The sequence below is a fragment of the Vigna umbellata genome, chromosome 9 (assembly GCF_029865625.1).
Source record: "Vigna umbellata cultivar VRB3 chromosome 9, Vumbellata_1.0, whole genome shotgun sequence".
Taxonomy (NCBI): Eukaryota; Viridiplantae; Streptophyta; class Magnoliopsida; order Fabales; family Fabaceae; genus Vigna; species Vigna umbellata.
In genome coordinates, this window is record NC_142173.1 from 37,784,767 (window position 1) to 37,807,109 (window position 22,343).

The window sequence follows — 22,343 nt, forward strand, 5'->3', positions numbered from 1 at the left end:
TTTTGAATTTTTGATGAGAACATGCTTTTGTGTTTAAATCCAAGTGTGATAGTTGTAAAATGTGATGTTGATTATGTTATGCATATGTATGCTATTAATTGCCTATGGATGGATTAGAAGTTGTCTAACCGGCTCTGCCAGATTCAACTTCTTGTTTCCCCATACTTTATATTGTTTTCCTTTTTCGTTTTTATTTTGGAAGGATTAGAAGTTGTCTAACCGGCTCTGCCAGATTCAACTTCTTATTTCCCCAAACCTGTTATTATTCTTATTATTTAATTACGTTGTATTCTTGGAAGGATGAGAAGTTGTCTAACCGGCTCTGCCAGATTCAACTTCTTGTTTCCCCATACTTTATATTGTTTTCCTTATTCGTTTTTATTTTTGGAAGGATTAGAAGTTGTCTAACCGGCTCTGCCAGATTCAACTTCTTATTTCCCCAAACCTGTCATTATTCTTATTATTTAATTACGTTGTATTCTTGGAAGGATGAGAAGTTGTCTAACCGGCTCTGCCAGATTCAACTTCTTGTTTCCCCAAGAGTTTTTATTAAGTTTATTTTAATGATTGTCAAACATTTGATTCTTCTCCGTTGACTATTTATAGTAAGATTTTATTATTGTTAATTTGTTTGTAATATATTTATCTTGTATGATTTCTGTGTTGAATGTATTTTATGATGTTGATATGAAATTATGAATCTGAACATGATATGAGTTTTATGAGGAAATTTTGTAATAGTATGACATGAGTTGAGGAAAATGAGCATGATATGAGTCTCATGGAGAGATTCTATATTGGTATGGTATTAGTGTATATGTTGATGTTGAGGGTCCTGTTGTTGGTGGTTATCCTAAAACTCTAATAATCTTCCAGTATCAATTAGAGAAGGATGTGTTATGTGGTGAGAGTAGTAGGAGGTCCTAGTCTATGTTTATAGACATTAATGGATTAACCTTGTGGGTGATATGATATATTATATTTGGCCAAAATTTTTGTTGTTGAAATCACCACAAGTGCATGACCACCCGAGACTTCCATCAACATTATATCCGGATAATAGAGTCTAGAATGATAATTGCATTTTACATGAATTTATGGTGAATGTATTACGTATAGCAATAGTGTAATGTTTTTCTTTGAAAGTTGCATGGTAGCTCACCCTTACTTGTTTGTTTGTGCCGGAAAAATCTTATTTTTGCGATGATCGTATAATGTTTTTGTTATACGGGAGCAGATGAGGGAACGACATCTGAACCAATTCAAGTGAAGGAGGAAGCAGCAGAAAAATGAAGAATATTTTAAGAAGAAGAAAAATATAAAATAAAATTAAGAGTGTTTTATTTATGTGTGAAAATTTAATGTATTTCTAGTGTGAACTATGTTACTCCTAAATGGAGGGTTGTAATATTGTATGATGTTTTCTTTATTAATGAAATAAATTTGGGTGTGAGATGTTTTATATTTTGGGGTGTTACAATATGAATATGTATGGCTCAAATTGTATTTTTAGAAAAATGTAGTAATCAATATTTACTAAACTCAAAATTTTAAACACAACAAAAATTGAGTTTAAAAGCGTCAAAGATTACATAATTCTAAAGTTTTCAACAATAATAATTATACATCAGATGTAACAAAATTTCACAGTTAATCTTATAGAGTAATATTTTTTAAATATTTCGTCCGAATTGGGTTAGATCACCTTCCAACATACATTAATTCACTACAAAAGAAAATAATTTTATTGATAATCAATATTTATCAGAAACTATAAAAATTCTTCGGTAAAAGTGTTGCTAATAAGATTTATCGAAAAATATATTCATCAGTATTTACATTACTAAAGTACAGGATATTATCCAAGGATTTATATCAATAAATTTCATTGATAAATGACACAATAGTTTTCAGTGCATTTATTTCCTGCTTACCAAACAAACATCCTAGACATAAACATTAAAAAGGCTGTACAAAATTGATAACACCAACTAGACAATAAAATCCAAATAAATATTATTCAATACGAGACAAACATCACAAACATGTTTATATGACAATCCAAACAAACATAGAATTTTTAAATATATGTCTATAAGTAACAAAGTCCTAATAATCTACATATCTATCAAAGTTGTTTCTTTTTCAGGGTGTTGTTGCTGTTGGATGATTCCTTTTTGTTTTTCCTAAACGAGTAATTAGTGGGCAATAACCTACGATGACAGTCAAACCAACAACTTTTTCGATCATAATTTAATGTGGATGTTTTAGTATGCTCATGAAATGCGGACAACCTAATAAACCATATGTGCTTCAATCAGACAACATCCCAGACAACATCCCATATGCATGAAAGTCATTAATAGTCCACATCAAAGCTACCCTATAAAGAAAATTTTCTTCCTTAAAACATTATACATCCAAATATCTCTCTACAACTTATTCAAATCATCAATTAAAGACTCTAAATAAACATCAATGGAAGCGTTAGGATTAGATGGACTTGATATTAGACACAGTAAAAACATATAAGACTTTGTCATTGGTTTATTGTTGTGATAGTCATACACCTACAAAAATTTATGGAATTGATGAAAATTTACTAATGGAAATAAATCCATCGATAAATTTACATACGAATTTTGAATTTTTAATTACATATAAATTTTATTAATAGGTTTATTATTAATGCAAAAAATTCTTCGATAAATTTGTGAATAATACATATTTTAGTTACTGACAAAACAATTGGTTGATAAATGAAATATGTTTTACTGATGAAATAATTCGTCGGTAATTACATAACTTATTATCAACAAATAAATCTGTTGGTAAAATGATCAACAAATTCTCTATCCAAATCTTGCAGTCAATATCAACATATATCCCTTTCTTCATCTTCTCCCATGTGCAACCCACCACAACTGCAACCTGGGGCCTTGTTGCCATTGCCCTTTGCCATCGACCTGAGATGAGACAGGCACCAACACCACTAGCGAGATTTTCTTCTTTTCCTTCTACAGTGTTCGCGTTTGAGCTTCTCCAACGAGCCCTTGCTCACATCGTTGCAAGTTTCTCACGGTGTCGACACAATAGTGCGAATGAGAACATCACCGGCGCTGACAACATCTTTCTTCCCTCCCTCTTTCTCTCTCAATTTGAGAATCATGAAAACAGAGCACTGCAACCTGACCTTGTGATAAGTGTGATAATTACCTTTTATTCACACTTAACATAATCCCTTATTTGTCTCTTTGTCCTTTATTTTGTGTTGAATTCCATGAAAAGATGCAAGACTTGTATATAGTTGTTATAAAGATAGATACTTATTTATTTTTGAGTTATTTTGAAGAAAATTGAAAGAATTGGAGAATATTAATGTTGTTAAAAGCCACTCGCTTATCTCTACTCGGCTAGCGAGAGCTTGACAATACTACCTTAGTCAAGAAGCCTAATGAGTTGAAAAAAGTCACGTGTCTGAAAAGCTACCTCTCGCCCAACGAGAGGATTTAGTGGTCCAAGAAAACACTTTTTGGTGAACCATTTAAAGTGTTGAGAGTTTTTTGGATGTGGGAATGAACCAGACGCTCAAGACAAGGGTTGAGGCAGTTATAGGGTTGAAGAACTCCGTCTTCCTTCATCCTTTTGCATCACTCCAATCCATTCTTGTTTTCTAGATGTATAGGAGTAGCTAAATTCCATTTCATTGGGGTTGGATGTAAAGTACCTAAACTCTTTGTAGTTCTTTCTATGCAATAGAATATCTTTCATATTTCTTGTGTTCTATTCGTTTTATTCACTTGCATGATGGAATATCTATGCTATTTTATTGGTATCTAATAATTGGAAAATGCTTTGGAACCTAGACATGGATAAAACAACCAAGAGGCTAGGCTTTAGACATAAACCAAGGCTTTGGGTCATTAGACATCTTTTCTTAATGTAAATCTTGTGTTTGAATATCTAAGGGATTAATATTTTCACATAAATATTTAGAACTTGTCTATAAGGAATTAGGGCTTGTATACTTGTGATGTTAATGCTTGAATATGTTATAAATATATTGTGTGGATGAATGCATAAAATTTTTTGGATCATGGAATCCAACTCCGATGAGTCTTTGCCCACATCACTTTATAATCTTTATATTTATTTGTTTATATTCATTGCTTAAACTTGTAAGTAATTATAATTAACAAACACAAATATTTTGGGAAACGATATTTGGACTTACAATCTATATTACTTGCACGGTTTGGTGCATTTGCCAATGAGTTAACACCTTGCCGAAAACAAACATTTGAACATCATTTGCATGAGGTTTCTTTCTACTTCGCATGATGGTTCCCTATGATTTTCATTTCCCGAAATAAACTGGTTGGATTAGTTGTTGTTTGAGGCTGATAGTACTTTGTTGGTGACAAAATTCATGAAAATAGAAAAATAAAGGAAAAAAAAAGAATGAAGGAGGAGGAAAAAAATGAACTAGATCGTAATATTTATTGACATATTATATTGATAAATATTTTTGTTGGTAATTACCGATGAACATTACCGATCAATTTTATCCATCAATATTTTCTTTAGTATTTAGCTATAGAACAAAAATTTTCTCAATAAAATTTACTGATAAATATTTTTTCGACAAATTTTTGTCATCAGTACAATTTTAACTTTTGATAATATTACTTTTCTTGCAGTGGTATAAGCACTTTTGCTATACTTCTGATTATATTTTGGTTTTATAATAATTTGAATTTATCGTATCACTAATGCTCAACTTTTATCTTTGTGTTCGATGATATCAAAATACCCATAAATTTCTCATTCTGTCACTAATTGCAAGTCATTTATATTGATCTAAAGTACTTTAGCATTCTAATTTATGAGTATCCTCCAACAAGTTGACTTTATCCTTCCAAATCCGGAAACCTCTGTATTTTATTATCCTCTCAAATTTGCAATACTTCAAAGGTTTGTTTTCTTTTTTCTTTTTTAGTTGCATGAATTTCCAACTTGTCAATTCAGCCTATATATTAAATTCAGGTTTCTCCAACAAAATTCGCATTTCTAACACCATACTCAACCGCTCTTATTATTTTTGGGATGTAGCATTCATTGTTTGATGTTGATGCTTGTAAGTGTGTGAATTAAATTCATGATAAGAAAATTTGTAGACTGAAGTTGATTTTCTATGTATAGAACCAATGGTGAACTTCATTAGGGTAAATGCACCCTGTGTTTTAAAAAATAAAACAAGAACAAAAGATCATAACAACGTAAAAAAATGTTTTTAGGATTTCAAAATGTTTTCTTATAAACATTTTATACATGAAGTGAATATCAAATAGCCCGGTGATTAGGTTTCTCTTAGCATCGTTCAGCTAAGAAGGCTCCAACGTATAAACTAAATGTTAAGATTGAGTAGTCTACAATATTTTAAATTTGTGGAAATTAATTAATTGTAGAATTTATCTTTTCAATTAAGCTTAAACTAACCACTTTTTTCTTCACTTTCTTCAGTGCTGCAATCAGTTCTGTGTAGTGTTGTGCGTGAGAGATGGGAAATGTGTTGTGTGGGAGGGACATGATATAGTAGAAATGGTGTTGCGTGGAAGGAGATATGAGAAAGTGTTATGCGTGGGGAGGAGATGGAAGAAAATGTTTAGCAAATAGATTGTGTGAAAACTCAAATGTGATGCCTTTATTTAATCTTCACTCAAAATCCAACAACCCCTAACTTTAATTTCAAACCTAATTCTAATTTTCTAGACCTAATTTCAATTCAAACTATTTTAATCAATTTTGTTGAAGAACATAAATAGCTAATTAATAGATAATACTTTTTTAATTAAGAAAGCTATATATTGATATCATTATACATAGCATTCAAATCTAAAAACACTATCGATTGGTATATCAAAAAAATAGTATTTTTTTTGAAAAAATAAATAAATCAAATATAGATAGCATCTTTCAAATGAAGCCTTTTGTATGTGTAGTCCATTTTTTTTTCGTAAAGTTCTATGTTTTGATTTCGTGTTTTAATTCCATGCATTTAATTAAATAAGGACTCTTTAGAGGGCGTTGTCTATTGATAATTTTACAGGGGTGATCCTCTTTTTTCACATTGTCTTAATATATTTCTGTTGTAGAATTCATTCATTATCAAAAACAACATTCGTGGTATCTCTTACCTCCACTAGTGGGGTATATAATAAATAATATTATTTAGGTTAAATAAAGTTCTATTAAGTGGATAACATTCCACTACTTTGTGTTCATATAAGGATGACAACATACTCTTTAGGAGTTAACATAACTTGTTCATAAATTATCTAATTATGGTCTTTAAGATAATTCTTAATGCCAAATCCACGAGGCTTTCCATTTTATTTATCACTAGGCTTGTCATCGTAATCTCAAGGAGCTTCACCATTATAACCATGAACAAGGTTGTCTCCATAAACACCATTTCCATGTCCACCTCCACAATTACCGAGTCCACCATCTCTTGATTCACCTCCATGAGATTTACCACCTCCATGATCGCCTCTGTAATCACCGGGTCCACCACCAGGTTTATCACCTTGATGGTCGTCTCCATTGGGTCCATTGTCTGGTTTATTACCTCCATGGTTGTCTCCATAGTCACCGACTCCACCACCACCTCCAGGTTTATCACTTCTATGATCGCCTCCATAATCACCGGGTCCACCCCCTGATTTATCACCTCCATGGTTGCCTTTGTGGTCACCTCCATAATCGCCTGATCCTCCGCCTGGTTTATTACCTCCATGGTTGCCTCCAGAATCATCGTGTCCTTCACCTGGTTTATCACCTCCATGGTTGCCTCCATAATCACTGGGTCCATTGCCAGGTCTATCACCTCCATGGTTGCCTTCATAATTACCGGGTCCTCCGCCTGGTTTATCAGCTCCGTGGTTGCCTCTATAATCACCTGGTCCTTCGTTTGGTTTATCACCTCCATGGTTGCCTCCATAGTCATTGTGTCCACCGCCAGGTCTATAACCTCCATGGTTGCCTCCAAAATCATTGTGTCCTTCACCTGGTTTATCACCTCCATGATCACCTCCATAGTTACTGGGTCCACCACCAGGTCTATAACCTCCGTGGTTGCCTCCATAATCATCATGTCTTTCGCCTGGTTTATCACCTTCATGGTTGTGTCCATAATGATCGGGTCCTCCATCTGGTTTATCACCTCCATGGTTTCCTCCATAATCATTGTGTTCTTTGTCAGGTTTATCACTTCCATGATCGCCTCCATAATCACTACGTCCATCGCCAGGTCTATTACCTCCATGGTTGCCTCCATAATCACCGTGTTCATTACCTGGTTTATCACTTCCATGGTCGCCTCCATAGTCACCAGGTCCACCGCCAGGTTTATTACCTCCATGGTTGCCTCCATAATCATCGTGTTCTTTGCCGGATTTATCATTTCCATGGTCACCTCCATAATCACTATTTCCACCGTCAGGTCTATTACCTCCATGGTTGCCTCCATAATCATCGTGTTCATTGCCTGGTTTATCACTTCCATGGTTGCTTCCATAGTCACCAGATCCACCACCAGGTCTATTGCCTCCATGGTTGCCTCCATAATCACCGTGTTCTCTGTCGGGTTTATCACTTCCATGGTCACCTCCATAATCACTAGGTCCACCGCCAGATCTATTACCTCCATGGTTGCCTCCATAATCACCGTGTTCATTGCCTGGTTTATCGCTTCCATGGTTGCCTCCATAATCACCAGGTCTACCGCCAGATCTATTACCTCCATGGTTGCCTCCATAATCACCGTGTTCATTGCCTGGTTTATCGCTTCCATGGTTGCCTCCATAATCACCAGGTCCACCGCCAGGTTTATTACCTCCATGGTTTCCTTCATATTCACCGTGTCTTTCGTCTGGTTTATCACCTTTATGGTCACCTCCATAATCACTAGATCCACTACTAGATCTATTACCTCCCTGACCACCTTCATAATCACCTGGACCTCCATATTTGATATCATCGATGTGGTTTTTGTCTATAACAAGTTCAATTACAAACACATGGAAGAACATGAGCAACGGTCATAATCACATATATTTCATATGAAAGCAGAGTAACTATGATTGAGGAACAAGACACAAGTTTTATCATGAGTTCAGTAAAGTTATTGAAAGCAAATGCATGCAGAACTAACCCTTTGTAGAGGACATTGAGGGAGTCTGAGCAAGGTTCCTAGCAGTCGCATGAGAGGGTATGAGAGAAGCCATGGCCAAGAGGCCTAGGATGAGTAAGGTTTCGTGAGAAACCATTTTTCAGAAATATATGTTTGGTGATGAGACGTTGAATTGAAAATTAGTGAGGAAGTGGCCGTATATATAGTAGTAGGAAGGAGGGAGATTGTTGGTGTTGAGCAATCATCTTGCCAATTTAGTCTAAATAATAATAAATTCAGTTTTCTCCAACAAGCTCAAAATTTCCACTTCTCGTACAACACTCAACCTAACGTTCTTTCTTCATAATTTTCTGAAGTAGCATTCATTATGCTTGTATGAACGTAATTCTGTAATGAAATAGTAAAATGTGGAACGAGTGCATATCTAAACTTAAGCTTGCATCGCCATCGTTACAAGCATGAGGTTAACACGGAAAGTTAACATGGGTATATATGGGTCATGAGGATGATATATTGACAACTCTCACTTAACAACACTTACATAACAATTCTAAAATATAATATTAATATTTTAATTATTATTTTTTAATTTATTATGCTAATACATATTATTATATTATTAAAACAGTTGTTGAGTGGGTCTAATTACTCTTTCTCATACCTCATCCCGTGATGTCATTCTGAAACTATTAATATTGTTTCAATGTAAAAATGAGAAATGCATTCAAGTGATAGAAAATGAAATCAACTATAAAATTTATAAAATCAAGTTACTGCTTACTATAATAATTTTTAGTGATTTCTTTTTGAAATATTTAAGTTGATATAACATTGCCAAATGCATATAATTTATAGAAAAAACATTCATTTAAAAATTTGGATATTTTAAAACAAATATATACCAAATTTTATCCGTGCCCCTTACTGTAAAATGATCACTCATTATTATATAAGAAAATATTTGAATAATGATTATTATTAATAAATTATAACTAATTTATGAATTAGGTTTTAAATTAATTTTTATCATCAAGATTTTTATTACTTACATAATTCATCAATATAGATTTTTTTTTATCAAAAAATATTAATTAATATTATAATATTAATGGAGAGTTGAACTTACAGCTTTTTTCTTTCACTTACTATTTTATCTTTATTATTAAGTGAACCTTGTATGATTTATTTTTGCATTTATCATATAAGCACTTTTGCTATACTTCCGATTATATTTTGTTCATAATAATTTAAATTTATCGTGTCACTTATGCTCTCGATTATATCTAGATACCCATAATTTTCTCACTCTCTGTCCACTTATTGCAACCTAATTTATGTGTATTTTGCTATCCACCAAACTTCTCACTTCATCCCTCCAAATCCCGAAACCTCCCTATTTTGCTATCCTTTCAAATTTGCAGTACTTCAAAGGTTGTTTTCTTATTTTTTCTGTTTAGTTGCAATGAATTTCAAACTTTCCAATTCAGCCTATGTAATAAGTTAGGTTTTTCCAAAAAATTAGCATTTTTGATACCATACTCAACAGTTCTTTTTATTTTTGGATGAAGCATTGTTTGATGTTGATACTTGTATGTCTGTGAATTAGATTCATCTTCCAAACTTTAATCCAATTTAATATCTCAACTCCAACAATGTATGAATTTTATCTTTTTAATTAAATTTTATTAACTTTATTTAACATTTTTTATAATATTAGTTGAATTGTTTACTTTCTTTGACACATTTCTACTTTATAATGTTAATTTAAAAAAATATTTGAAACATTAAATAAATTTAACAAAGTTTGATTAAAATAACTAAATACTTATATTCTTAAATGACTAAGTTAGTTTAAAATTTTAAAAACAAACTAATTCTAATTTTTACTTAAAATTAATAAACTAAAAATATATTTAACTTATAAAATAATTATTTCACACAACAACACAGGGATGAGGTTGTCATGCCCCCCTTCCACCATCCTCAATTTTTTTAAAAACTTTTAAATTTTTATATTAGAAATTTTTAAAATTTTTTTTTTAAAATTTTATATTATATTTAGTATATATCCAAATTGATTAAAATTAAATTATGTATCTTTTAATTTTTTTATAAAATACAATATTTAATGTTAATAAATAATAAAATATAAATCAAATATAATACAAAAAATAAAAATATTTATTAAGTTTTTTTTTTTCAATTGTCTTTTGTATTTGTCGGATATCATTTTTACGTGTTTTCTTATTGTTTATGAAGAAAAAGAAGTTAGACAGAAATTTTTTATTTCTACTTTAATTTTTCGTTCTTAACGAAAATAAATTATCTCACTTTAATAGTGAAATATTATTTATTAGGTAATATTATTTTATTTTATGACCTTTATATATTCAGTTTTTATGAATATAGAAAAATAATAATTTGTTATGTATTTTTTCATAATTTATTTTTAATTGTGATTTAATTATTATATTTTTATTTTAACAATTTCATCTCTAAATTTTTTATTAAATTACGATAAATTATTTTTTTAAACTTTTTTGGTAAGAGAATATTAATTTAAAGTTCCAACTCTAACATTATATTCTTGATGCTCCTAATCATCTAAATTTAAGGAATTTATTAATCATATTTAAATTATATCAATCCGAAAGTCAAGGATGTACTATATACACCTCAGATCATTTCCGCAGCCCAAGCCAAGTAGATTCGGTTTGCATATTCTCTCGACTAGGACAAGTAACAGTGGTAGCTGTTATCTGCATCCCTAATAATTTTAATTTTTAAAGGTACTAAAAAAGTTTATTTTGTATTTTATTTAAAAAAAATGTACAAATAAATATTATAGGTCACACATTGAGGCTTACTTTTTATTTTCTGAGCATCTATATACAAAGATTAAATGGTTTGATAGGTTATGAACTTATTCAATCAACATTAATCAAGTTGTTCAATTAAGCTTTGGCTTGCAATGTTCTATGATTAAATAAAATATAATTATATGAATTGCCTACGGTTATAATGACATGATAATGTAGAAAAAAAGACAAACTTATAATAGTATATATAGATGAACAGAAGTAAAGTGACAAACTACATGATATTTCAGTATGCGGTAAAACTTATAACACTATACTACAAATTATTTAATTGTGAAATATCCATATGATAAGAAAGGTTAGAGGAAAACACAAGCCTCCTTCTCCTCCATCATGCCTCTCACACACAACACGAAATTTTAATCATAGAATATGAAGTACGTAGAACTGCACATTATATAAAATTTATTTGGCTGATTAAAGAAAAAAAAAAAGTAGAACTACACTGTCTTATCTTATTTGTGGGTGAAATCCTCAGATTGTGCAGCAACTTGAGCAATATCCATCAGTCCAAACACAACAGCCATAAGGGCAACGCAATCCTCCTCTGTATCCTCTTTGACCGGGATAGCCACCACCATAGATGCCACCACCGATGCCTGGGATGCCACCTCTGATGCCTCGGATGCCACCGCCGATACCTGGGATGCCACCGCCGATACCTGGGATGCCACCGCCGCCGATACCTGGGATGCCACCGCCGATACCTGAGATGCCACCACCGATACCTGAGATGCCACCGCCGATACCTGGGAGGAAACCATTATTACCTGGGATGCCACCACCGACAATACCTGGGATGATACCTGTGATGCCACCGATAATACCTGGGATGATACCGATAATATCTGGAGTTATACCACCAATGACTGGGATGCTACCGACAGTGCCTGGGATGCTACCGACAATGCCTGTGATGCCACCAAAACCTCTATTACCTATGTCTGGGATTTTAACATCATTTACTAATCTGCCATCACCCGCTTCATTTGTCTCTTTAACAAATTTGCCTGCAAGCACTAACTTAAGTCAACTAACCATATTAAACAGAAAAATGAATTTCGCAGATATATAACTCACCCTCTTCAAAATTCCTAGCTGCCATTGCCACCTTTGGGGAAATCAAAATGAACATGACCAACAGACCTGGGATAAGTAACGCTATCTTTGTCTTCGAACCCATCTTTCTAGGGTAAACTATGATATGCATATACTCAAACGGGATTATCTGTTAATAAAGGATGAGAAAATCAGTGGAAATGCATACTGTTTTATAAGAGAGGATGAGGAAAAAGTTGGCACCCTCTTAATTGGCGCCGTATAGCGTACAAATTCATTATTTTCTAGCCCACTTCCTCTTCGTCTCCATTTTCAATGCTTAGAATAGTTGTGGGCTGTCTGAAATTGAAGTGCAGCAATTACTGTGAGTGACTACGTGTGTGTGCTATGTTATAAAAAGTATAAGTAGCCACCTCATACTAGTTTGATACCATAATATATCACACCTTTGGCCATAGAGAATATAATTTAATGGGTAAAATTATATCTTTAAAATTTATATATGAGTCATTCAACTTTTTTATGTTTCACAGAAAATTCTAACTGCATCTTTGAATTCGGAACAATAAATTTAAAATTAAGATTTCAAATAGTTAATAAAACAGTTGAAAGAAAACGTTAAAATAGAAATATTAGAGTAAATATAAAAATGTTTTATATATATATTGTGTGTGTGTGTTTAATACTTATATATTAATACAGTAATCGGCTTCTATTGGGTAAAGATATTAGACTGGGCCATTTGTCATGGTATGAATTATGGGTTTTTTTTCTTACCTATTTGGAGAATGGGCACATTTTTAGTTTAGTTTATTATACGAGGTGGGATAACCCATGCCTAGTACTTACAGAAGACTTTAACATATAATACATAAGTTTTGTCCATGCACATAATTTTTACTTTTTAATTTAAAAAAAATTACAAATTATCCTTGAGATAATTAAAAAAAAAATTATAGTGTAAAAACTACTCAATAAAACATTATTGATATGGTAATCACTAAGGAGAGAAGACTAACATATAACTACTGTATCATAGTTATTCATATAAGTATGTGTTGCATACATATAATCATATAACTAAACTAATAGAATTAAAGTTTTTCAAAAGTAAAAAAATTATACATAATAAGATTATCTTAAAATTATACCACTATGCATTGAATCAACTTTTACATCATAATATACTCACATTATTAAGATGATTATTGTAAATAAAGAAAATACAGACAATAAACAACTCAGAAGAAAACATAAGTTGATGTGCAAAAAGAGTAATCATAAAAGAGCTATAAAGATATTATTACATATAAATCATTCATAAAAACCAAGACTTATATTATTAGGCTTGATGATCCAGATATATGTATTGATATCAGACTCTAGCGAGTTATGCATCTGTGATGATCTCTGCTGCTCTACAGAATCATTGTCAATGAGTTTCAACTTCCACACACAAGGTTAACCCGTTAACATCTTTGACCAAGAGAAAGCCCCTAAACTATAACATTTTGCTTCTCTCACCACATAACTCACTCTTCTCTGCTTGAGATTGAATGGTTATTAGAGCGACATGATAACTCCTAATACTAAATTCATATATTAATACATACACTATTGTGATCACAATTAATCCTCCTTGGATTAGTACCAATCATTTTCAGATAAACATTATAAACCAACCATTATTTTAAGATTTACAATATCACACATTAAACATACTAGAAGAGAACATATAAATAGAGTTAGACTTTGTCAATTTCGCTCACTGAGAATATCTACTCGCTCAACGATTAGTGCCTAAGAGCACACTTGCTCAGTGACTAGATAGTTTGTCTAACGAGACTTGTCTCACCCAGCTATTACCAAATTAATGAGCTCTTTAACTTTCGTTTCGCTCAGTGAGAATATCTACTCGCTCAACGATTAGTGCCTAAGAGCACACTTGCTCAACGACTAGATAGTTTGTCTAACGAGACTTGTCTCACCCAGTTATTACCAAATCAGTGAGCTCTCTAACTTTCGTTTCGCCCAATGAGTATATTCTTGTCCAATGACCACGAAGTTAGTAGTTCTCTAACTTTGACTTCGCCCAACGGGTATATTCTCGCTCAACAACAATTAAGTCAGTAATTCTCTGACTTTGGCTTCACCCAACGAGTATATTCTTGCCCAACAAGTTTGCATAACATAATTTTGCAGATTGATGTCATTCGAACCCCGCAACTTAATCAAACAACAATTACATATGCCAAAATATATCAATTATCATATTGTACACTACTCAATGATTCTATTAATCTAAATTGCAATACCAACTAGACAACATACCCAATTTCAAAATACAATTCATGTAAGTCAAATTAAATCCTAACTCAATTTCACATATCATATTTCATCGGACAGCTTAATCAAACAAATATAACATCATACTAGCATATAGTTAGCAATTACAATGTATCTATCGGTTAAAATTACAATTAGCTTCCTTTACTAAGAAGATAGACCAAACTGCTTAAGAACTCTAAAATCACATATAGACGCACATGTAGTTTTATATGTCTCTATGAATAACACAAACATGATCAAGGCACACCATTAGGACCATTGATCAATACATACTAGTAAAGAAAATTCAGACCCTACATGCGAGTAAAAAAATGTCACATGCATAGGAAGAACAAAGATAGCAAGAAAAGAAGCGAAATCAACTTACTTTCTTGAAAAAACTTATCAAATAGAAGTGGAGAACTCGTCGCAAGAATCATTGAAGCAATCTTTGATCTTTAAACAAATGAATAAAAGATGAGAAAACCTAAAAAGAAGAGAGAACGCTCGATTTTTTTTTTTTTTTAAAAAGGATATGTGTTTTTAAATGATAAAACTCATTTATGAAGAAATTATTTATAATTTAAATTTTTAGTATTAAAATAAGCAAGTGTCATAATTTTAAACAAATTATCAATTTTAAAATAAAATTTATTAAACTTTTATACGTCATAAAATAAAAATGGAGTAAGAGAGTATAGAAGTTAAAATATCATTTAATATTTATAGTAATAGCACAAGTAAAAGTGACGATTCATGAGAGAATACAGTGCAATTTCAGTTTTGTCTTAAAACAGGTCACACAAATACAATGACGCATTATATTATTCAGCATGCACTACCAAAGAAATCCTCCTCAAATAGACATTATTTACAATGATTCTGATAAATTATCTGAAAAACAATAGGAGAGAGGTTTTAATTTCTTTTTAAAGAGATTGGTTACCAGATTATAATACTTTTTCACTATTTCCCTCCCAAAAATTTTCTTTTTTCTCTCTCCATTTAGGTTCTTCTTTTCTAGAATTAGAACACAACAAACCCAAAAGACCGAAACCCTTCGTGCCTCAGCTTCCTCCTTTAACCTTCACTGCCTCAGTTTGCTCTTCATCCTTCATTGCCCTCAAACGTCGGTGAGGATTCTGGCGAGGCTCATCTAATGGCAGCTTCAGTAATTAACGCTCCATCACGACCACCATGCGCCTCCTCGGAATAACTTTCTCCTCTGCCCCTTTCTATCTCGCGCTCAACGCAACACCTAAACCCTAAGCTACCATTTCCGGCAATCCCACTATTGTCAGCATCGTCGGTCCACCACTGCATGTTCCTCCACGGCCAAATCCTCGTGAAACAATGTACAAGAAGGTACACGTTTCAATATATGATTCCTTTTCTTCAGTATGCATTGCAGTATACTTGTTTTCATCTATGTAGTTTTTGTAATAGTTGCCAATAGGTCACTGAAACTAATATTGAGGAGTTTGAAGCAAACAATAGGGATCTGACTCTGAGAAATGAAGCTTTCGGTGAGGTGAGGCCAAGTGGGAGTAAGAGGATGGAAGAGAAAACTCTCGTAATGTTATGGTTTAGAAGCATAAGTGTGGTCAAAGAAAGAAGCAAGTTGGAGAAGGTGGGTACCGGATATTGTAGTATTTTAGTAGTTTGTTTGGGAAATTTCTTCATTTACTTCTCTTAAGTTAAGAAACATTTTCCTAAAAGCAAGTTTTATGCTACCATCCATTCATGGAATTAGAACCTGAGATCGTTTGTTATTGGGCCATATTTATTTCAGAACTTTTGGATCTCTGTTTTCATACATTCATGGAATATTCAGTTCATAGATTTCTAGACAGCATTGCATTAACATGCACCTTTCCTAATTAAGTTTTTGGTTGGGATCTTTATCCTTGGCTTGGTGCCCTCTATTGCATTGTAGGTGGGTAATGCTCTCGGGAATGCTAGCCCCAATATTGATGTAAACATTTTGCTACTCTCAGTTCGAATTAAGGTTTTTGTCCTTTGCATTTCTACCTTTTCTCAACTTCTCTATAATTATTTTATTTTATTTTCCCTTAAACGTCCTCTTTACCTCTAATTTGATTGCTAAGCATAAAACTATTAAACACTCCCGGGCTCAAATGCAAATAGCATTTGAATTGTTGTTAATAAGTTAATTTAGTTTACTTATGTTACAATTCACTAAAGAATAACTAGAAGTGAATGCATTATACAATAGAAATAAGCCAAAAAAAACTCTTTCCTGTGTTGCAAAAAATAAAAAGAATAGTTGTTGTGAAAGGTACTGATTGCTTGTGTTAGAAAATATATGTGCAAGATTTGACGTATATGAAATTTATTTTTTGTGGCAGCTAATTCACCGAAAAGCATTAAAGCTAATGAATAATTTTTTTATGGCTTTGTTTTCATCATGTTGTGGTGTTTTCTTTTTTGTGATTAAGATGAAAGTTGCAACAAAAGAAAAGAAAGGAATGCGCACAACATAGATGCTTTTATCAATGAGTAATTATTTGTACTAATTGCAAACTAGTATAATGATTCTCTTATTGTCTTTTGTTATTTTTTTTTATTCAAAAAGTTTGAATTTGAGAATTGTATACTTATTGAGTATACGTGTTCCTCGTTAGATGCATTATTTGAATTATATGTTAATGTTACTGTATAATTGCATTTGTTGTTTTTAGAAGCCCAATGTTATATTAATTAACCTTTTCTATTAGTTTTTGAAAACTCGAAAGTTACTAAAGCATATGTTTCCATGCATTATTACTTTTATGCGTCTAGGAACATTTGGTTTACTCTAATTATGTGTGTTAAAGGATTTGGTTTTGTTCAGGCTTTTGTGGTTGGAGCCACGGCTATTGCTGACTTGGTCAAGACAACCTTAGGCCAAAGGGAATGGTAAAATCTCTTGGTTCATTTGTTTAAGTGGTGGTGTTTAATGCTTTATTTTCTACTCCTAGCCAATTCATATGTCTTGGATGTGATTACTGTAGGATAAAATTTTGAGTGTACAAGTAGAGGACGTGAAATTACTCTTATTAATGATGGGCTAAATCTTGAAGTCCCTCCATATTGATAATCCAACTGCTAAAGTCCTTGTGGGTATCCTTATCAATCTTGTAGTGGATAAGTCTCGGTCGAATGGTGGCAAAAGCTTAGTGGAATGGACAAGGCCTTTGCTGAGAGATCAGAAAAACCTTTATAGCATCATAGATTGTAGACTATAAGGGTCATTTCCCATTAAAGGAGTCATAAAAGTTGTTATGTAGGCTTTCAAATGCTTGAGTCCTCACCCAAATGCAAGGCCAATTATGAGTGATGTGGTGAAGGTGTTGGAGCCACTTTAGGACATATATTGGTTTGAAAGTTGAAATTGAAGCAATTTTATAACGATTTTGTTTTGTTCATCGACATTAGTTCAACACTTTTCAATTCAACTAGTTATTTTTGATCATTTTAGATTTTTTAGTCCATTTTGCAACGTTTCTTAAATATTATGTAGTTTTTTCTATGTTTACATTTTAATTGTCAATGAATGAATGTATTTTATCTTAAATTATAAAAAAATTAATTTTGAATTATTTTTATGCATTTTATAATTTTATATAATTTATTTATTTCTTATCTTAAAAAGCAGATTTTATTAAATTAATAAATTATGAATATATCTGAATAATTATAAATAAAAAAGGTTTTAAACTTCTATAAAAATAATAAAAATAATAGTCACTGATAAAAGAGTTTATTACGAAAAAACTTCCCTAATATAAATATGATAACATGTTCCAAAATAAAAAGAAAAACTTCACTAAATAATAATTTTTTGTTTTTGTGATGATTCTAAGGTGAAGATAGATTGGGGAGACATCTTTGTAAACCATGTCTCTTACACACTGTAACAGCAAGCCTCGCAATAAATTATGTCTATCCGGTAACAGCAAAGAAAGCAATTTTTTCCTTTGTAACCACCAGCTACTTGCCCAGAATCATAACCACCACCAACTTTTGGGATACTAACACTAACACCTTCAAGGTTTTTCGCATCACCCATTTCCTTTACCTTTTTTCCAACCTCACCTGCACACACGTTAACTCATCAATAACTTTCAATTACCTCTATAGATCTTTTCATACTTAGCTCTATATATTCAAAATCTCAAAAACTATATATTACATAAACTAAAAACAATTATTCAAGAATAAATACAAATATAATAAATAATGACATAAAAAATATCAGAAAACTAATAATTATATTATCTAACATGTTAACATAAATACACCACATGTAATTTTAACTTAATTAAAAAATATTACTTTTAAATATTAATCGTGATAAAAACTTAATAAAAATTCATTTAAAATGAACTAAATCTAGAATGATTTAACACTTAATTAAAGTTAAAATAAAATGTGGCTACAAATGGTCAAAACTTGTAGGAATAAAGTATAATTGCAGGGCAAGAATATTTAAGTCAATAAAAAGTCATAAAATGTTTATAATAAATCTACACTAATAATATATTTCAATAAATGTATTGTAAATTTAAATATTTAATTACTTTTTTAAAAATATACATTTATTCTTTAAAATACTACAGAAAAAATTAACAAAATGATAGGAAGTTCACCTTCTATCAAATTCCTGGGTGCCACCTCTGAGGAGATTAAGAGTATGACGAACAGGCCCAAGATTAGTTTTGCCATATTCAAACCCATCTGCAGATCAAATATGTTTGGTGACCATAAAATTAGTGAAAAATATTAACCATATATATAGCAGAAGGAGGGACAACTATGAAATTTTTTCACAATTTGAAGAGTTAAGAGCAAATTTATTTTTATAAAAGAAATTATCAAAATTGTTAAAATAATTGTAACCCACCAATCAATATATATTATTCAAATTTTATATAAGAAAACGATCTTATTATATTGGTTTACCCATCCCCTCAATGTCATCCATAGCTAAGAATATGATTTCCAGACACCTTGATAATAGCTATTCATATTATTAAAGAATACTTCAGTAAACTTTTTTTTACGTAATATTTTATTTATTTTAAAAATATTTACATTTTAATTACTTCTGTTTCATTTTTTATCTTAAGACTATTCATGAAAATTTAATTAAAATATAAAGATGTTAATAATTTTAATAAATTCATAATAATAAAATACATTAAGCTTTCATATTTAATCGCTAGGGAGGTTAGAGAAGGAGAGGGAAGAGAGACAAGAATATATATATTATATATATATATATATATATATATATATATATATATATATATAATATATATATATATATATATATATACCTTTTGACATTCATGAAACTGCCCATAAAATCCGATGGTTTTTTAATCAAAGATGGTCATATACACTAAATGATATGCTAATTAGAACAACAGTATAATAATAACCCCTAATTGCTTGCTTTGATTTGTAGTTGAAGTATTTGTCGGGTGATGTAAATTATGCTTAGTTTTGTCTTAAAGTCTTACTTGAAAGGAAATAAACACTTTAGTATATACTTTTTCGAAGGCCGTTATTAAAATTTATATAATTTGAATTTACCTTTTTAAATAATTATGTTTAGTTATAATTTAAATTATTTTACACATTTTATATTTTAGTGAATGAATAATTTACATTTTGTCTTTGGGTTAAATATGTTTACAATTTGTTAAATATGCTTATAATTCGTGTAACATTACAACTATGTAGTTTATTTATTTATTTTTTTGTCATTAAAAAAGAAAAAGAAGGTGTTTTTAGTATCTTATTTAATACGATGAAAATATTAATTACTGCCATTATTAAGAACTAATTATAGCGGATAGATACAGTTATATAATAGGTTAGAGTATTTGTATATATTACATTTTATATTATATTTAAATATTTAGTTATATATATATATATATATATATATATATATATATATATATATATATATATATATATATATATATATATATATATATTAGAGTTGTCAAAATGGATAACCCGGTTCGATCCGATCCGATCCACTACGGGTTGATCATTTAGTGAGTCAACCCAACCTGGTTCACTTATTAGCGAGCTGGAAAAACTCAAACCTGGCTCGACCTACCAAGGGTTGGTGGGTTAAACGGGTTGACTCACTGACTCATTTAATTATAAGTTTTTTTAAAAATAAAATTACAATTTTTTAATTCAAATCTAAATAAACGTCATACTAAAATGATGTTAAACTCCAAAGATAATTCAAAATAAAAAAAAAAATATCATACAATCCAAGCGTAATCTAAAAACATGTACAAAAGGCGAATAAATAAGTTTTTAATATTGATAATTTTTGTATCACTTGTCTATTTATAACAGTAGAGTGTTGAATAGATAAATGGGTTAAATATGTTTTTCGTCCCTTAACTATCACACGATTTTGGTTTTAGTCCCTACTCAAAAACTTTGATGGTTTTTAGTCCTTATAGTTTTGAAACTCTTACTATTAGTCCTTAAAATTGGTCGGCGTTAACTTTTAGTAGATGTGGCAAACGACGAGACCACGTTTTATGCCAGCTGCCCTCTTCACTCTTTGCCACGTTGGTTGTTTAAGTTTTGAAATGAGATTAAGTATGTAAAGTGTGCATTTGGTTGAAGTGCACATCATCATCTCTTATAAATGAGATTTTAAGAAGTTGGGTTCTTCTTCGTCAATGCACTTGGGGGCAAAGAAAGCTCAGGAGGTAGATTTAATTTCTTTCATCTCATATACCCTACACCCTTCTCAAGGGCTCTTGGACATCACACTCTTTCTCGTCTTCAGAGGCAAATTTAATTTCTTTTATCAAATTAACAAAATGGGTGTTGGAGAATCATAAGAATAACCAAACTATGTCGTCGTGTTTTCAAATGCAGGGGTTTCAGGGGAACCTTTACTTTCGTGAACAAGTGCGATTACACGGTGCAACCAGGGATTTTAGGCACGCCGGAACTCGCAAGCACGGGCTTTGAACTCGCCAAAGGGCTTCCAGAAGCTTTCAGGCTTCGACCGGTTGGTCCTGTAGATTCTGGCCAGAACTGGTTGCCAATTTGACAATTCCGGCAGCGGGACATGCGCCACTACCGACTACGGTTCCGGAGAGGTCAACTGCAACGACGCTGGAGCCTCCCAGCCGGCGAATCTCGCCGAGTTCACTCTCGGCACCGCTTCCATGGACTACTACGACGTGAGCCTCGTCGACGACTATAATCTACCGATGATGGTGGCGGCAAGAGGCGGGTCGGGGTCCTGCGCCACCACAGGGTGCAGCGAGGATCTCAATCGGAGTTACCCATCGAAACTGAGGGTGGAGGGCGAAGACGCGTGTCAGAGCGCGTGCGACGAGTTTGGGAAACCGGAGTATTGCTGCAACGACGCGTTTGGTAACCCTTCGACTTGCAAGCCTTCTACTTACTCTGAAATTTTCAAGTCTGTATGTGCCAAAGCCTATAGTTACGCGTACGATGATGCCACTAGCACGTTCACGTGTTCCGGCGCCGACTACACAATAATATTTTTCCCCTCTTCTCCTAGGTAAAGAAAGTAACAAAAACAACCTTAGTTTCATTTAGTCCTTAGTTTTATGCTTCTTACTTGTTGATTTGAATTCATGTAAGAGCAAAATGAATGATGATTGAGATTTGTTTTGTTGTTTTGCAGTTTGAAGTCTTCAGCAGATTCGAGTCCAAAGGGAACGAATTATGGGTCTGGGAGTGTGACGGGGACAGGTTCATCGGTGGAACAATCTGAATTGGCTACTTCGTGGTTAGCCGACATGGCAACGACGACAAGGGCCTCGCGAGCACGACCTTTTGTGATTTTGCCCCATTAA

General features: G+C 32.0%; 3 protein-coding genes and 1 pseudogene across 10 annotated transcripts; 2 read left to right on the forward strand and 2 right to left on the reverse strand.

Moving 5' to 3' along the window:
* Window positions 1-6,189: 6,189 nt before the first annotated feature.
* Window positions 6,190-8,363, reverse strand: LOC148193456 (uncharacterized). Its single transcript, XM_088098874.1, has 2 exons — window positions 8,216-8,363; window positions 6,190-8,056 (listed from the first exon to the last, which is right to left on the reverse strand). Exons 1-2 carry the CDS (start codon window positions 8,328-8,330, stop codon window positions 6,423-6,425), a joined length of 1,749 nt encoding a protein of 582 aa, XP_087955000.1. The 5' UTR covers window positions 8,331-8,363; the 3' UTR covers window positions 6,190-6,422.
* Window positions 8,364-11,229: 2,866 nt separating this feature from the next.
* On the reverse strand, window positions 11,230-12,515 carry LOC148193457 (uncharacterized). 4 transcript variants are annotated; one of them, XM_088098368.1, is made up of 4 exons: window positions 12,376-12,515; window positions 12,154-12,301; window positions 11,901-12,083; window positions 11,230-11,780 (listed from the first exon to the last, which is right to left on the reverse strand). In XM_088098368.1, exons 2-4 carry the CDS (start codon window positions 12,281-12,283, stop codon window positions 11,548-11,550), a joined length of 546 nt encoding a protein of 181 aa, XP_087954494.1. In that variant the 5' UTR covers window positions 12,284-12,301; window positions 12,376-12,515; the 3' UTR covers window positions 11,230-11,547. The 4 variants fall into 4 exon arrangements, with proteins under 4 accessions (XP_087954494.1, XP_087954493.1, XP_087954492.1 ...); XM_088098367.1 differs by having other exon boundaries at window positions 11,230-11,822; XM_088098366.1 differs by having other exon boundaries at window positions 11,823-12,083.
* A 2,877-nt stretch (window positions 12,516-15,392) lies between these two features.
* On the forward strand, window positions 15,393-17,888 carry LOC148193458 (uncharacterized). Of its 5 annotated transcripts, none has more exons than XM_088099653.1 (5): window positions 15,393-15,825; window positions 15,948-16,090; window positions 16,397-16,468; window positions 17,315-17,379; window positions 17,475-17,888. In XM_088099653.1, exons 2-5 carry the CDS (start codon window positions 16,016-16,018, stop codon window positions 17,485-17,487), a joined length of 225 nt encoding a protein of 74 aa, XP_087955779.1. In that variant the 5' UTR covers window positions 15,393-15,825; window positions 15,948-16,015; the 3' UTR covers window positions 17,488-17,888. The 5 variants fall into 5 exon arrangements, 4 of the variants coding, with proteins under 4 accessions (XP_087955779.1, XP_087955778.1, XP_087955777.1 ...); XM_088099652.1 differs by having other exon boundaries at window positions 15,394-15,825; window positions 15,907-16,090; XM_088099651.1 differs by having other exon boundaries at window positions 15,394-15,825; window positions 15,958-16,090; window positions 16,397-16,435.
* A 3,297-nt stretch (window positions 17,889-21,185) lies between these two features.
* LOC148193459 (thaumatin-like protein 1 pseudogene) lies at window positions 21,186-22,343 on the forward strand (annotated as a pseudogene).